This window comes from Vanessa atalanta, chromosome 8 (assembly GCF_905147765.1).
Source record: "Vanessa atalanta chromosome 8, ilVanAtal1.2, whole genome shotgun sequence".
Taxonomy (NCBI): domain Eukaryota; kingdom Metazoa; phylum Arthropoda; class Insecta; order Lepidoptera; family Nymphalidae; genus Vanessa; species Vanessa atalanta.
Window position 1 is genome coordinate 4214758 of NC_061878.1, and position 17688 is coordinate 4232445.

General features: G+C 30.3%; 3 protein-coding genes across 5 annotated transcripts; all 3 read left to right on the forward strand.

Moving 5' to 3' along the window:
* The first annotated feature begins 2450 nt into the window (after positions 1 to 2450).
* LOC125065776 (alpha-(1,3)-fucosyltransferase C-like) lies at positions 2451 to 5399 on the forward strand. Of its 2 annotated transcripts, XM_047673595.1 has the most exons (3): positions 2451 to 2501; positions 2613 to 3476; positions 4707 to 5399. In XM_047673595.1, exons 1-3 carry the CDS (start codon positions 2497 to 2499, stop codon positions 4972 to 4974), a joined length of 1137 nt encoding a protein of 378 aa, XP_047529551.1. In that variant the 5' UTR covers positions 2451 to 2496; the 3' UTR covers positions 4975 to 5399. The 2 variants fall into 2 exon arrangements, with proteins under 2 accessions (XP_047529551.1, XP_047529550.1); XM_047673594.1 differs by having other exon boundaries at positions 2459 to 3476; positions 4707 to 5395.
* Positions 5400 to 5574: 175 nt separating this feature from the next.
* LOC125065777 (alpha-(1,3)-fucosyltransferase C-like) lies at positions 5575 to 8623 on the forward strand. The gene is made up of 2 exons (XM_047673596.1): positions 5575 to 6696; positions 6958 to 8623. The coding sequence occupies exons 1-2, from the start codon at positions 5741 to 5743 to the stop codon at positions 7223 to 7225; spliced, it is 1224 nt and encodes a 407-aa protein (XP_047529552.1). The 5' UTR covers positions 5575 to 5740; the 3' UTR covers positions 7226 to 8623.
* Positions 8624 to 14058: 5435 nt separating this feature from the next.
* Positions 14059 to 15856, forward strand: LOC125065665 (alpha-(1,3)-fucosyltransferase C-like). Of its 2 annotated transcripts, XM_047673425.1 has the most exons (3): positions 14059 to 14205; positions 14281 to 15131; positions 15385 to 15856. In XM_047673425.1, exons 1-3 carry the CDS (start codon positions 14188 to 14190, stop codon positions 15650 to 15652), a joined length of 1137 nt encoding a protein of 378 aa, XP_047529381.1. In that variant the 5' UTR covers positions 14059 to 14187; the 3' UTR covers positions 15653 to 15856. The 2 variants fall into 2 exon arrangements, with proteins under 2 accessions (XP_047529381.1, XP_047529380.1); XM_047673424.1 differs by having other exon boundaries at positions 14061 to 15131.
* Positions 15857 to 17688: the final 1832 nt, after the last annotated feature.

The following is a 17688-nucleotide window of genomic DNA, read 5'->3' on the forward strand; positions in this document are numbered from 1 at the left end:
CTGGAGACTATCCCTTACATACAAAAACAATTTTACTTCTTTATAGTGTTAGTATAGATAGTTTAAAAAACTTAAATTAACATGTTTTTTTTTTTATTACTATCAGTATTTGAAATGGAATATTTACTATGTTTTTTATTTCTATTTGGTGGAGGTCGATATTTCGACATTATCTACGAATGTCTTGTTTTATCACCTGAATTTATTATTTATTTCAGTGAATATTGAATTAGGAATATTTGAGGCAATTTTTTACACCATTTTGAAAGTGACTGAAAAATATATTGATATATAGAAATCAATATCCATGTCTAAATAAAGCCGTAAATATTGTTCAGAAGTTTTTTTTGTGGTACTTTATTGGTGGTTTGAGTAGCATTTTCAAATTTCTAATTTCATGATATATACTCATTTAATGAAATGGTCGGCCACCTCATACCGTAATCAATTGTAACCTGGTCACGGCATATATGTATAATTTACATATGTACCTGCTATTAGGTATATACCAAGAGTGGCTGATATTTCCAGGCTTTGCTCGATTTCAATGGTGTATCGATCAAATTCGTCGACGGTCTTTTGTTACGTATTTTCCAACGCAAACATATTTTGAGTCCCTAAACTCTCTCTATATTACTTGATCAAGTCCTCACGTCGCATATCTCGCAATGTTTCCAAATGAAAGTTTTCAACCAATGCGAATTACCTGTACCCACACGGTGCCGAAACATTGGCACTGACTGCAAACGCAAGGATATAATAAAAAATAAGGATATCTGGAGAAGAACCGCAGACGATTATCAGAATGAAGTTGTCGTGATTCACGTAACAACGGACGGATTAATGAAGATGGGTCCTAAAGTAGATAGGCAAGCGCACCGGAGAGCAGCAAGGTAGTCCCATGAAATGAAAAAGGTGGTGAGATACGAATGGATGTGGAAGGCAAAGAACCAGGAGTTTTGTCGCACTTTGTGAGAGGGTTATGTATAGCAGTGAATTGCGAGTGACTGATGTTGATGATGTTTTTCATTTGATTTATATTTTTTTAAGCTTCAATTTCATTATATAAATCATCTTGTATTGTTTTATTTGAATTATTGTTTATAAATATTAGGTCCGTAATTTCCATCGATATATATGTGTTATTACTAATTTTGATGCTTAGTGCAAATTTTATATTTAAAAAAGGTGTTACAGAATTTCTCAACGTGCTCAACAAAACGTAATAATATTTGAATACAATCTTGCATGTGTGTGTGTGTATACGTATGCATGTGTTTTTCGGTACTGATATTACAAAATAATAGTGATATAATATTGTAGTATCGCTACTTATCTATGATGCGTAACCTGATATTGCTGTCATTTAAAAAATCAATAACTGTGTCTGTATTACAATAACAAGATGCTAATATAATGATAAGTAAATATGTATGATACTGGTCTATAAGTACATTTTTACAAAGAAGAATGCTGTTATAATTCAGATACGAGTACCGCGAACCCTGTAATATTTTGCTCTGTAAGATCTGTGTGTAAGATTTTTCGAAATCAATATGACTCCGCAATGTCTCATTAGATTATGAAAATATCGCCTGGCATTGATATTTTGCACGCTATCATAAAGATCAAGTATCTTAACGCATCTGAATTTGAAAGAACTTTATCTTCAAGGTTCTACACCTTCGTCGATTAGAGGATTCATTGAGTCATTGGTGCTGGAACGGCGCTCACAGTCCCGTAAAAAAACTTGATCGCGCTTGATCTACTGAGATTACCCGGGAGTTCGACCAGGTATGTGCATCTAGTGCACCTGTTATAGTGAAAACTTTTGTGCCCTATAAATCTCCTACGCACATGACAGCTCGGGCCGATATTTGATTAATATAACCTTATCGAGCAATCCTGCAAAAACATTCACGATCATCTTATTATCGAAATTCTCGTGAGTTGATTCCCGTAATTGTTTAATAATTAAATCATCGAAATAAATTATGGCAAAGACTTATTTAAATCCAGCTATGACATACGATTACAAATTCTTAATAAACATGATTTTGTTTGATTATCTTATCTACACCTACTTTCGGTTTACAAGTCTGAGGTTGTAAAAATACGACAAGATAAGTTTGAAATTTAGGCAGTGTATTAACCTCTATGTGATATGCATATGTCATACTTATATTGATACTAAGACTTCTTTCGAGCGATAACAAGACGGTCTCTAGCGTAATACAAAAATAATTCTTTATCAAGTTTTTGCAAATAAAATATTCAGCCGGTTCAAAACAGTTCAGTTGCAATCGTCAATGTATTTTTTAATATACATTAGAACATGCAATTTATCATTTTGTACTTGAAAAAATAGTATTTTTTTTAAATCGCACGTTTGATTAAATATGTCGATACTTGAGCCAGTAATTGGTTATATCAATAGTGATAATACAGTCGGTGTAGCGAAGTGCACGTGTGTTTTGATTGTGACTTGAAGAGAAAATGAGGTGTAATTTGACAATTAAAACTTTTTTTTTTATATCAACATTAACGATGTTGATATTTTTGTATTTATCATTAAAAGAGATTAAAAGTACTAATCTCAGTTTATTCAACAGCAAGATACAGAATGTAGAAGATTCAATGGAAAAATTGATTGCTAAATTAGAAGAATCAAAAGTAATAGAGAATTTTACAGCAAATGATATACATAAAATGAAATATATATTGCAGTGGACATCCCCTAATAATGTTCCTTTTGTGTATATGGGAAAGGGACAGAAAGGGTTCATAGACAGGAATTGTAGTTACATTAATTGTTTTGTTACGAGTGACCGAAATTATCTTGGCGATTATACAAAATTTGATGTAATTGCATTCGCAGGACCTGAAATAGTACGCGCATCTAAATATACATTACCAAACAAGAGATCCCCGCATCAGAAATTTGCATTTGCAAGTATAGAATCACCAGATTATTATCCAGTTTGTTCAGACCATCTAAATAATTTCTTTAACTGGACTTGGACTTTCAAAGTTAATTCAGATGCTAGATGGGACTATATGGTCATTCGAGATTCAAATAATACTATCATAGGTCCAAATGCTGAAATGCATTGGTTAAGGCTGGAGCAAATGGATCCCGTTAGCAACGAATTCAAAGAAAAGTTAAAAACTAAAACAAAAGCAGCGGCTTGGTTTGTCTCAAACTGTAATTCAAGGAGTGGAAGAGAAAAATATGTACGCGAATTAAATGAACAATTAAAGAAGTATAAACTGAATGTCGATATTTATGGTCGTTGCGGACCACTTAAGTGTTCTACTGAAAAGCACGATGAATGTGTAAAAATGATTCAAACGGATTATTATTTTTATTTATCATTTGAGAATTCGTTAGCTGAGGATTATGTGACTGAAAAATTATTAACGAGCTTAGAAAACGATGCTGTGCCAATTGTTTTCGGTGCTGCTAATTATACGAGGTAATTTATGAAATTTATTATATTAGCCTTAGTGAAAGATTATTTTAAATGGATTATTTTACATATTCAATTAATAAAATTTTCCGTACAATTGTTATTATTATCATTTGTACTTATCGATAATAATGATTCAATCAGACTAATACAAATAAGCTAAAAGTTAGCTTATGTAAAAGTAATTAATGTTCATATTTAATCCTAAACTGTTAAAATAATGTGCGATAATGGCTCATTTTCATAATTCAACATGATTCGAAATTATACTAATTTCTATTGAAATGACTGATTTTTTTAAAGCCACAAGGAATAAAATATTTACTTTTCTCGTAAATTAAGTAGTTTTCCTTAAATTCTCAATATCTACTAGAATAATGTTCTTATAAAGAGTGTTAATTTAGAAAAAAGGTAATAAATAAATAAATTGTATTATTTAAAAAAAAAATGTTAGTCGCCATATAAAAATCCTTTAATCGCAATATCTCGATGCATTATGGATGTAATTCTATTTAAAAAAAACCTATTTCAACACACCATCACGTTACGTAGAACTTGAGCATGTCAAATTGTTAGTGCCCACATAACAGCAGTTTGTTGACGTCCTAACTTTTCTCCAAAAATGGAATTGCTATTTTACATTAGCATTTTTTTAGCATTAGCAGCCTGTAAATTTTCCCACTGCTGGGCTAAAGGCCTCCTCTACCTTTGAGGAGAAGGTTTGGAGCATATTCCACCACGCTGCTCCAATGCGGGTTGGCTATTTTACGCTATGAATTAATACATGATTTGATACAATTGTAAGCATGGCAACTTTTTTGCTCATATTCTCTTTATTTAACACGTAATTCTTGATATTATATATAGTAATACATTATTATAAATTATAGCTTATCTTCAGCTTTAGATATTCGTGTTTCTTGTTTATATTACTTTATGGTATCTGTAAACCTGCTCATATCCATCCATTCATTAGTAATTCTTTTATGAATAAAAACTAAATACAATTTTTTATTTGTAATTGCAAGAACATTATCTTATCATAGATTCATAGCTTAGATATAAAGCATACGGTTTGGACTCAGGAAGAGATAGAGATCGACTAAATAAATATCCCATTATTATTTTTTGGGGCGATAAGATCAGTATTAGTCTTTGTGCAAAGTCCAAAATAAAAAGGGGAACCTAGTTTGTGGATACATAATGTTACATAGATTATTATTTTGTCTGTTATAGGTTCATGCCTGATGGTATGTATCTGAATGCAAGAGAATTAAGCGCTGAAAAGTTGGCTGAGAAAATGAACGACCTAATACTTAATCCTGATCTTTACGTGGAATACTTTAGATGGAAGAATCACTACTCGTATCATCGTAGATCAGAAAGCATAGAAACTGATGACTACTGTCGATTTTGTTCTATGCTGAACGAACGAGACTTGGTCAACAAAATTTCAACGTACCCTAATTTTAGGAAGTGGTGGGATCCTCCAAATCGTTGTTGATTTATGTATATTTTTATGTACATTTATGATATTTTTGTCTCCGTAGTCTGAAGCTATTCGTTTTTAATTGTTGTATCAGCAAGATAAACGAACTCACTTTTATATTAATAATATTTAAATAAAATGTGACACAAAAACAAGAAAAAGTAACGATTGCTTAATATGAGTTTAAGCATTAATGAAAAAAGTGTAACTAGATATTTTTTTAATTAAAGGTTTTTCTTTATATAATATATTTTGTTAAAATCCGTGAATCTGTAAAGTAAAAAATACTGCGTACATTTGAGGCCTATTGCCCAATCGTAGTCGAATTGCGATGGAGCAATAAACATCCGCATTAAAAATCACTTGCATTATAATCTCAATAAAATTTGTTTATCGTTTAACTTTATTTACACAAAAAATAAAGTGTTTTCTGTTGTATTGTATTAAAAGGTGTTAGAATAAGAAATTCATATATATTATATATTTTTAATTTGTTTCGTTATAACTCTATTAATCCTTGCATTATATAAATAATGTTACACAAAACATTATGAGTATTTTACGAAGGATAGCATAATATGTACTTTTTAAAAATTCGAAATGTTATCAATCTTTAAATTATTAGTAGATTTGTAAATATGCCGGTCGTGACAGAAACAATTTTACAGTTGGTTTGTTTACCTGTTTAGCATAGTTCCAACGAGATGCTTCAAATATACTTGACAAACATAGCGAGTGGAAACGTAGTCGCGCTTAGTGGTTACCGAGGAATCGAAGAGAAATGAAAAACAATATTTTTACTAAAGTCGTTACATACTGTTTCGTAACTGCAATTTTCTGGTTTTTATATAAATTGTTTATTGATCTCAAATATACAAATGACATACCAAGAGTGGAAATTGTAATAGAAAATAGAGAAAATGTTGAAATTGTTACCGAAAGTGATACCAAATTGGAGCTAAAGTATATTTTGCAATGGACATCACCAAATAATGTTCCATTCGTGTACATGGGTAAAGGACGGCAAGGATTTATAGACAGGAACTGTTCTTTCACCAACTGTTTCGTAACAGACAATGTATCATATCTAGGTGATTATACAAAATTTGATGTGATTGCATTTGCTGGGCCGGAAGTACGGTTTATGACGAAGCAAGCTTTTTTTGATCGCTTACCCAAAAGAAGATCACCACATCAGAAATATGTTTTTGCTAGTATCGAATCGGCGGAAAATTATCCAGTATGTTCTGATTCATTTGATGGCTTTTTTAATTGGACGTGGACTTATAGATTGGATTCCGATGCGCAATGGGGATATATTGTAATACGTGATTCTACTAATAGAATAGTGGGACCTAAAAAAAATATGCATTGGATGAAATTAGAAGATATGGATCCTGTTAGTGAAAATTTAAGAATAATATTGAGAAATAAAACAAAAGCCGCTGCTTGGTTTATATCTAATTGTTATTCAAGAAGTGGACGAGAGATATTTGTTCAGAGATTACAAAAGCGGCTCGCGAAATACGACCTAGAAATTGATATTTATGGTGAATGTGGCTCTATGGAGTGTCCTCGTGATAGAAATGATGAATGCAATAAACTAATTGAGAAAGATTATTATTTTTATCTCTCATTCGAAAATTCGTTTGCTGAAGATTATGTGACAGAAAAATTATTGCACCCATTAAAGAATAACGCAGTGCCAATTGTATACGGCGGAGCGAATTATACGAGGTATATTTATTTATAACACTTAAGATTACAATTTTATTTATTTGTATTATATGTTTTTTTTTAGTTTAATACTTGAATGTAGGCTTTATTTTTATTTATATTTCTTCAAGTTTTTTCTTAGGAAGTTGGAAATAAAGTTTAATATAATTACTCTATTTTAGAACAATCTTACCTTATTTCTCTCGATTAATTTGAATAGTAATTTTTAGTTTTATTTTAAATAACCACGAATAGGTTAGTATAACTTAAACATAATTGCAGGTTTATGCCTAATGGAATATATCTTAATGCAAGAGAGTTGGGTCCAGAAAAACTAGCTCTTAAAATGTACGAATTAATAAGAGATCCGGAAATGTATGCTGGTTTTTTTAAATGGAAAAATCACTATTCTTATTACGGCAGACACGAGAGCATCGAAACGAATGACTATTGTAGATTCTGCTCTATGCTCAATGAAGAAGACTTGGTTAATGGAACATCGGTGTACGAGAAATTTCGAAGCTGGTGGGACCCGCCGAGTCGATGCTGAAGAAAAGTGATGTCATAGACTGCTTTAATGTAATATGTTATAAATATATGGAAATTTGTTTGGTGACAATAATGATGGTGATGTTAATAAGTGCGTTTTATCCAGATTTTGTTTAGTTAATGTTGGTGAATTATGAATTCATTTCAGGATATTACCAATATATAATCATAATAACTACCAAAGCCGGATATCATTTCCCTTTACAGTAATAATACTAATGAACAATAATTTTATTCACAGTTAAACAAAAACCGCCTACATTTTCATTATAAAGTTTGTTAACTATCTTACTTGGTTGATGACAATTTTTAGTACATGTTTCAAAATGAATGTTTTGGTGATTCTCTGATCATATCTGACTCCCGTTTTTTTCATTGTAAGGATTTTTTTTTTTACTTTGCGATGAGAACTGACACAATAAGAACTAAAGAATCATCGTCTGAACCGACTTGAATTTGCTTCATGTATCTGTTAAGGTAATAACTTCACCGATTTTATCCTCTCTCCTTAGAAATTACTCTTGTATGATAATGTATTTTGGTTTTTGTTTTTTGACATGTATAAATTTAATATTTTTCATTGAGCATTGAAGGTTATACGTTCATATATAGTTTTATTATTCAATAATACTGTTGACGTAATTTCATTCTTATGTTAGCGGATGAGAAAACGTTATATCGCACAGCGGTTTGTGTTTTCGATGTATTGTCAAAGATTTATTACTGTAGAGTTATTCTGTAAGAACAAACTCGTAACTCACCGCATAAGACGATCGTGAAATGTCAGAATTTTATATGCAATATTGACTATAATTTATGAGATCACACATATCAAAATGGCGTAACACCGTAAGTCGACTGTCAATATCACGGGTGAGATGCGAAGTGAATTCTTACAGAGTCACACTGCTGTTTTTAATGTTATACATAATCTATTTAATCTAAACAGACTTTTATGAAGTTTTTGATACATTTTTATTGTACTGTTTTTATATATTTTAAGTTTAATGAAAACAATTTTAGTAATGGGTTTTATTCCACGTATTTAAATTAGCAGAACGTTATTAATACGATAAGAAAATACTCTCTATGCATTGTTTTATGTTTACTTTTTTTATAGTAATAATTCGTGACTTTCGGAGTAAGAAACTTCCAAAGATCACGAATAATCATAATGATATAAATTAATTCCGAATTTTATGGTTGTACGTGTCGACAAATGTCGCGTAAATATAATTGATCTGTAGAATTTTAGCTTTAATATACGTACGTATTTTACGTACAATACGTACGTATATAGTACAGATTGTAGCTAATTACGTTACCTTCTATTACAGTTACTTGATGTATTCAAATAGTTCAAAGACGAAGAGATTTAAATAAACACAAATAATTTTAAAATAAATACGATTTTCAAATTAAATCAAATACTGTTTTATTTCCTACTTTAATTTATCTTGCAGTAGTTTCCTATTAACCAGTCGCTTTGGATTCGTAGTTAATAGGTATTTAATTAAATTTATATCACATAAGAAAATACGCCTAGTGCTCTTTATACTAATATTATAAGAGAGAACGCAAATTATGTGAGTTTGTTTGGTTATATGGAAAGTAAGTTCCAAAATGCAGCATATTTTTTAAAAATTCTTTTTTTCTTTGAAGAGTACTTTATTCTAGAAGGTCATAGTTAACATTATAAATAAAGAGCGCTAATTTCGTATGCTTGTCGATAGCCACAAAGGCAGAAAGTAAAGTGTGATCACCACGGCACATGGACAATGGCGCTGTAAGAAGTAAGATGTTATGTGCTTTGTACTTGTAGTTAGTATGGCTCACTCACCTTACGAACCGGAACACAACAATACTGAGTACTGCTGTAGAATACCTGAAGACTGATTGGGAGCTACCGAGACCGGTTTGCAAAGCCATTAACCAACAAGTATATCTTCTTGAAAATTATTTCTTGATCTCAATTCCAGATGATTATAGGCATATTGTATATATATATATAAAATTTGCTAAATTAATTATCATCAATATTTGTCCATTTAGTCGTGCGTCTTAAAAACTTCAAGTTATGAATAGCTGAGACATCTTCATTTATCTATAAGAATTAAAATCTTTGACTTGGCAAATGATAAAGAAATGAAAATATGATCTTAGTGGAAATTCATTTAAATAATAAAAAAAATTATAACTTTATTAGGCCTTAATAGACCGTATGATGGCCTTAATAGATCTTTCGCATTCAAGGAATAACAAATAAAGATGACTGTAGAAAATATCATGAAATATCATAATAGCATACAATATCGTCGTTCATTTAGTATAAAATACACAACAAGAAATATCTTTCGGATTTTCCTGAAACACTTTAGAATAATTTATTATTAATTATAAAGAACTGTATCATGATACTAATATAATTTTCGTCGCTCGTCGTCGTTGAAATCGTCGCTGTTCTTTTGTCCATAAAAATAAAGAACAGGTAATGGCTGAACAAAATGTAGAAGCAGAAAATCTTAACTTCGAAGTAGGTGAATCTGGTCATGAACAGATTGCCAAAACTGCGGGGAATGATAAAATGAATGCCAGCTATTAAGGGGACTACATGAGCTAAATGCAAGTTTTATAATGCAAAAAAGTATATGATCCAATGCAGTAAACCAAATGAAAAAAATATATGATAATCTTCAGGATACATGCTAAGTATTTGTTATTTTGAAAACATGATTTAATTAATTTGGTACGATAGAAAAAAATCACAAAGTTACCTCTAAAAAGATCTTTTAATCAATAATAACTATACTTATATACGTTCCATAATTTTGGTTTTTTGTCAGATTATTCTACAAGCAATATACTATTTAACCTGGGTGTCACTTTTTTAGTAAAATCAATAGATTTTTTTTAAATCCGATATTCTTATTTTCGAACAAAATGCGTACGCATGTGTGCGTAAACGCCGTGTACAGACTAGTGCTGGGTCATTTCAGATTTTATGTAAAACGAAACGAACCGGTTTTTTACACTTACAAAACAGTTCTTCAAAATGGTTATAAAAAAAACCGGTTTGTTTTCATAGGTTCGAGAACTTACTATATTTACGATACTTTACTGAAATAATGTATATTCAACACTGGAGTCATATTATATAATTTTGAAAATAGACTTCGACTTTATAATTTATTTGGATTAATTCTACGTCACGCACTTATTTGCATTTAAAAAAACAGAAAGTTAAGAAATATTTTTAAATTATTTGTAATTTAATAAGCAGTTAATACTAAATCTGTAATAAAAAAATAATAAGCGTATAAGGAGCCTACGAAAACTTTTTTTTTTGTTTCGTAATTTTTTAATTCTTCTACAACCAAATTTGAATTTGTATTTCTGTAGGAATAAGATTCAAATCCAAAGTAGTTCTTTATAACTGGTTTAATATTCATACAATAATAGTCCTTACATCGATCAAAATAAAGTGCTTAGTCAGTTACATGTGAAAGGAACCGGTTCGCGCAGCGGTACCAAGAAACAGGTTTTTTCATTTAGTCTATTCTTCTACAACCAAATTTGTATTGTATTTCTATAGAAATAAGATTCATTGTAGCATATTCGTTACTTTAAATCCAAAGTAGTTCTTTATAACTGGTTTAATATTCATACAATAATAGTCCTTACGGCGATCAAAATAAAGTGCTTAGTCAGTTACACGTGAAAGGAACCGGTTCGCGCAGCGGTACCAAGAAACAGGTTTTTTCATTTAGTCTATTCTTCTACAACCAAATTTGTATTGTATCTTTATAGAAATAAGATTCATTGTAGCATATTCGTTACTTCAAATCCAAAGTAGTTCTTTATAACTGGTTTAATATTCATACAATAATAGTCCTTACGGCGATCAAAATAGAGTGCTTAGTCAGTTACACGTGAAAGGAACCGGTTCGCGAAGCAGTACCAAAACGAAGGCCGCCGGTGGCGAGTGTCGTCTCGTTCGTTTTAAATCCAGAAACAGTTCGTTCGTTCTTTTTAAAGTAACTAGTTCTTAAAACCGTTTCTGAAAAAAACTCCCAGCACTAGTACAGACAATGCCGGCCGAGGCCTGATGCTATACAGACGTGTCGATCTTTTCGCCGCATCATTCATTACGTTACGAGATATTTTTTTGTAATTTTAATTGTAAATTCATTGTTTCATGTTTTCTTATAATAAATTTTATTCTTTCTTGTAAATAAATATATTAAGTTAAAATAGTGTAGTAGTAATTAGGCATTTGTTTTTTTATTATATTATTTGTTATAAATTTTAATTGTGTAAATATGGGAAATAAAGTGAATCGCGTGAGGAAAACTAAAAAACGTTTATATAAATCAAGCGCCGAAAATACATATGAACGATATTAAAAGGTAAGAGTATTTAATTAGTAAACATATTTTTTTTTTTATAAATTATGAATATTGAAAACATCTATTAGAAAAATGTGCAATCAGTTCGCATATAATCAGATTTTTCGAGCCATTCTTAATAATTACGATAGAGTATTTGGTCAAAGGAAGGAAAACATCAATTGACTTTCATGGGGATCAAGTGACTACATTCGATCCCCATGAACTCGAAGCATTTTTTTTTTTCATTATAACTACTATGACATATTAAGATACATATTTTTTAAATACATAATTTTATAATTAATAAAAATGTAATTACTAACATATATTTATTTTTTACAGAATAAAGAAAGTCGAAAACAATAACACGGAAGCTATTTATATTGCGTAAGAAGTTAATTTTATCGATTGTTTATAATAAGAATTAAAGTTATGTATGAACTAATTTTAATAATAATAAAAAAAAGTAAAGTCGTAACAAAAAAAATGTAATTGTTGTGAACCAGAGAACTAGAATATTTAGAAGTGTCATTTGTACGTAATTCATAAATTTAAATTTTTTTGTAACGTCCGCCATATTGGATTGAATATAGCAGCAATTCATGAATCGTGCATTGTCATCGAGATTAAATATGTGTGCCAACTTTCAGCTGAAAGTGGGTGTAATATTTATTCCAAGATTCCAGGACATATGTAATAACATTAATACATACAAGTGAAATTAAATAAAAAAATAAATAACACTAAATGTTTTTTTTTTTGTAGTACTAAATATAAATAAAAATATTTTAAGTTTAATTAAATCAGTTTTATTTTTTAATCATTTTCGAATAACAGTCAAAAGCAATACAAATAATTCTAATATCCTATCTATTTTTATGAGATTTATGATTAAACCTATTATGATTAACCTTTGATTCATCAATGATTCAACCAAATCGAATTGACAACATTTTTTTCTAGTAAATATTTTGTTTTCTTTTTAAATTGAATATATATTTTTTCTTTATGAACCAATATTAATAAAACGAACAAATACTACGCTATATGTTACCCCACGGTCACTACACTACAGATTTCGAACACTTACGATTTTATTATATAAATAGATCATTAAACTTTTATAAAATGTTAAAAATTGGTATGTTTCAATATTTAGTATAAGAACTAATTGTGGTATAATAATATAAATAATAGAAAAAAAAAGGTTAAAACTAACTGTCTATTTTATTGTATACAAAATATAAATAAAAATATTGTAAGCTTAATTGAATCAGTTTTATTTTATAATCATTTGTTAACTAACATCGAAAGAAATAAAAATAATTCTGTTGTCCTATCTATTTTTTATGAGATTTATGATTGATCTTACGTCGCTCGGTTTGGCGCCATCTATTAGAATATTTGGGCGTAATCTCGTCACCTCGCTTAACCCTTAGTACACGGGCTTGCCGTTTTTGTCGATTTTGTAAGTGTGTGCGTGCGATTCTCAAGGGCACTTAGCTCTTGTAGTCCTCTTAACAGCCCGTATCCACTTACACAATGAGCAGTAATTATGGATAATCACTCTAACTCTATTAGAGTACAGTTTAAGATATTATTCAGCGCTCACTTTGTTTCCTAACGCTCGTCACCAGAGTCTTTGTGCCTTTCGCAGCTGCGAACGCAATTATACACACCATAAATAATACAAATGGTTTACTTTTTTTAAAAGTGAAGTACAGTGAGTATTAAAATAAATTGATTTCTTGTTTTCTTGCTTGTGTGTCTAAAATTATAGTTTGATTACTTTACAATTTAACCAAATCGTGATGAGCTACATAAAATGTATAAAAATCAAATATTTGAAACCCTAAATCATCTTGATTAAAAAGTTTTAATTATATTAATTAAAATAAATCAATTTCTTTTTGTCATTCAAATCATTAAGTTAAATAGTTTGGTTTAAGTCTGGAAGAAATTTTTAGCTCGAAGATTGGACGTGCCAGTGAATTCTGTCAGTGCTTAATTCCGTGCCAGGTTATTGGATTATACGTCTGATCCATCAGATATGCGATAGAGGGCGCAATTGTATTCTCGCACAAGTTCATGTGCTACAAGCTCTAATATGCATTTTTCTAATCTCTGTTGACAGTGGTCACCATAACTAAAATCGATAGCAGAACCTCATCATCTCATAAATTCTGAATTCAAATAAAATTTTGCTTTTGATTATATACATATATTAATATTTTTGTCAATCTAATTTCGGCAACACAGTGGTACGTGATAAGGGAATCTAAATTTTTGTTTTAAATTAACAAATTTTAACCCAATATTATTATTATTACAGGCGATAATCTTCAAACCATATTTTTATATACATATATGAAAAGTGTTTTCCATTCAAAATATAATACATTGATGGATATGTTATGTTAAAGTATGTATATTTCTGCATTTGTATATATTGTTCTATTGCACTTACATGGCATATGTAATTAGCTATATTGTATATTAAATACAATTGCTTCAGTTATGGATGGGACACAAACCATAAAGTGATGTGCCAGGTTGATGATGACTTGATGTGAAAATGAGGTGTAATTTGTTGGTAAAACCTTTTTTTTATTTAACAACGTCACTTATGTTAATCTTTCTATATATAACATTTCATAATAACATACAGTGGAAGCAAGAATCAGATGATAAATTGATATCCAAATTAGAAAAGAAAAACGTGGAATTTTCTTCCGTAGACGGCATATCTGAAATGAAATACATATTACAATGGACTTCACCTAATAACATTCCTTTCGTATATATGGGGAAAGGTCAAAAAGTGTTCTTAGATAGGCACTGCATTTATAATAATTGTTTTGTGACGAGTGACAAGAATTACCTTGGCGATTATACAAAATTTGATGTAATTGCATTTGCAGGACCAGAAACAGTGCACCTTCCTAAAGAATCGTTACCAAATAAGAGATCACTGCATCAGAAATTTGTATTTGCAAGTTTAGAATCGCCAGATTATTACCCAGTTTGTTCTGACAATTTAGATAATTTCTTTAACTGGACGTGGACTTACAAAGTTAACTCAGACGAAAGATGGGGCTATATGGTCGTGCGAGATTCAAGCAATGCAATTATAGGACCAAATGCGGAAATGCATTGGTTAAAATGGTCAGAAATGGATTCTGTTTGCGACGATTTCAAAGAAAAGTTAAAGACTAAAACGAAAGCAGCGGCTTGGTTTGTGTCCAACTGTAATTCCAGAAGTGGGAGAGAACATTTTGTGAATAAATTAAATAAACAATTAAAAAAGTATGACCTAAACGTAGATATTTATGGTCGCTGTGGGCCACTAAAGTGTCCCCGAAATAAAAGCAGAGAATGTGTCAAAATGCTTGAAAAAGATTATTATTTTTATTTGTCATTTGAGAATTCGTTTGCCGAGGATTACGTGACTGAAAAATTATTAACCAGCTTAAATAATAATGTTGTACCGATTGTATTCGGTGCTGCTAACTATACGAGGTAATTTAGTACCTTTATTTTGCAATGATAAACTATCAAATATTTCTATATCGGTATTAAACATTTGGTGACTTAACAACTTTTAATGAAAATAATTCAGAAATTGATTGAGTTGGGTAGCAATCGGAAGATAACCTGATTATAGGTTATCTTCCAATTGGTACCATATTACCTTCCCACTCCAACATGCGTCCGAATCCGGCAAAAATACGTGCGCAAACTATTTGACAGTAATTCTATCATTTTTTTACAGATTCATGCCAGATGGTATGTACCTCAATGCAAGAGAATTAGGCCCAGTAAAGTTGGCTGAAAAAATGTACGAGCTTATATTAAATCCAGATCTCTATGCGGATTACTTTAAATGGAGGAATCACTACTCGTATCATCATAAATCTGAAAGTATAGAAACCGACGAATATTGCAGATTTTGTTCAATGCTAAATGACAAAGAATTGGTCCAAAAAATCACGACTTATCCTAACTTTAGGCAATGGTGGGACCCTCCAGATCGTTGTTGATTAAATTCGTTGTACATCTTGTTTAGCTGTATAGAATATTATTATTATTATTATTATTCTATACAGCTAAACAAGTGTCCGATATGTTTGTGTCCGTGTCTCAAGGCATCCGTGTGTTAACTGTTATTACGATCTGCTAAGGCATTGATGACGTATATTCATTTATTGAATATACGTATATATTCAATAAATGAATGATTTTACTTTTACATGTATGTCAGCTAAATAAATATAATTATTGACTTAATTTATAGATTTTTTATTAAAAAATATAACTGTGTCATGTTCTATTTTATTAAGAAGTTTTTAAATAATTAATAATATACGGTAATTATATAATGATATTACAAAAAACAACGATTAAACTTTATTAAAATTTTGAGAAACAATACACTGGAATATACTGGACTACTACACAAAACAGAATAATTGTTATGAAATCTTTTGATGTATACTGTCCAAGTAAGTGATTTGTTTTAAATTTGTTATGTCGTGCATTTAAACTGTATTTTTGGACTAGTCCTGACTGTTTAAAACAGTTTCCCAATTTTTTGACGTTTATGATTTCTATGTATGGAGTAACGCGAAGCTATCAAATCCGTTACTTTCTATGAACTTCATGACCCAAAACATTTTTTCAAATAGATTGTACTTTAGACAAGCGTAAGCGTTCAAAATTCAACATCTCTAGCTTAAAATTATATTAAGTAAAACTATTAAACAAATCTTTAAAAAAAAATATTAGAAGTCAGTCGTGATGAATAGTATTGGACGTTTTATATGTTTGTTACATGGTTAGAATGTATCGCATGTATAAGGAAAACCACAAATGAATGTAGTCGCGTAGAGTTGTTACAGTGTCATCACTCATTGAAAGCAAGAATGAAAAAAAAAAAAAATCGAATAGCCTCTGGAATGAGTTTACGTACGTATATTCATTTCAAAAAAACAAATTGTTGGTAAAAGCCGAGATGGTCTAGTTGTTAGGAGTTTCAGTGGGTAAGAATTCCACTTAATCTTAATGCCCTCTGGGTACCGTGTATCTTACGAAGTTTGCCGTTGTGAAATAAAGTGGTTATATCACTTTAATCTTTACCAAAGACTGCAAATTCAAACCCGGGCAAGTACTACTGGTTTTTTCATTTGTTTGATTTGAGTTTATAATTCCAAAACATGACGAGTGTGCATGTGTCGTCAAGTTCTGTTACATGTATATGCTGATTATTTATATGTCGAAATAGTCTGATAAAGTTGAGAATAAATCGAAATAAATAGTGACTAACAGTTGACCACTAAGTTCACTCGCACTAACGTATGACGTTTTGGCGAGTGTCAAGCGTAACGTGTCATGCACACTAAGATAATGACATAAAGATTGGCACTGGAAGAAATATTAACCATTCCTTGCATAGCTGATGCGCCACAAACCTTGGGAACTGAGATGTTATATCTCTTGTGCCTGGTGTTATAATACCTGTCGGGTAGATTATACCTTGAGACGGGAAGCCTTACCTTAGATATATAAATTATCTAAGATTCAACGTTTGAACAGCGTGGTGGAATAATCTTCAAAACTTAATAGGAGACGATTTGTACAATGTCTATAACAATAAGTATTAGAAGTATTTGCGAGAACATTGAAACATAAAAAAACTTTTCCTTACATACTTTTACTTATATGATTCTCGCTTAGTTATCATAGTTATAATTTCGCACAGTTGCTTTGTGCGTTTGTTTTTTGTTAACTTCGTCTAAGGCTTAAATTTGACTTTTATGACGTAGTTTTTACTTTTGTTGTTTAAATTTTTGGTTATGAAAATAAATTAATCTTAATTTTTTTATAAAAAAAATATAGATAAGATCAGAAAAACTTTGTTTTATCGTTAGGAGGTAATTTTAGGATATTAACATGGCCTACACTGGCTATAAGGAATAAATCAAATTACCTATTTAACTTTCGAATGCTTACTAAAATAAATCAATGACGAAATTAAATTATCTGTAATAGATAAGAAAGTGGGCATTTCTAGGTAATA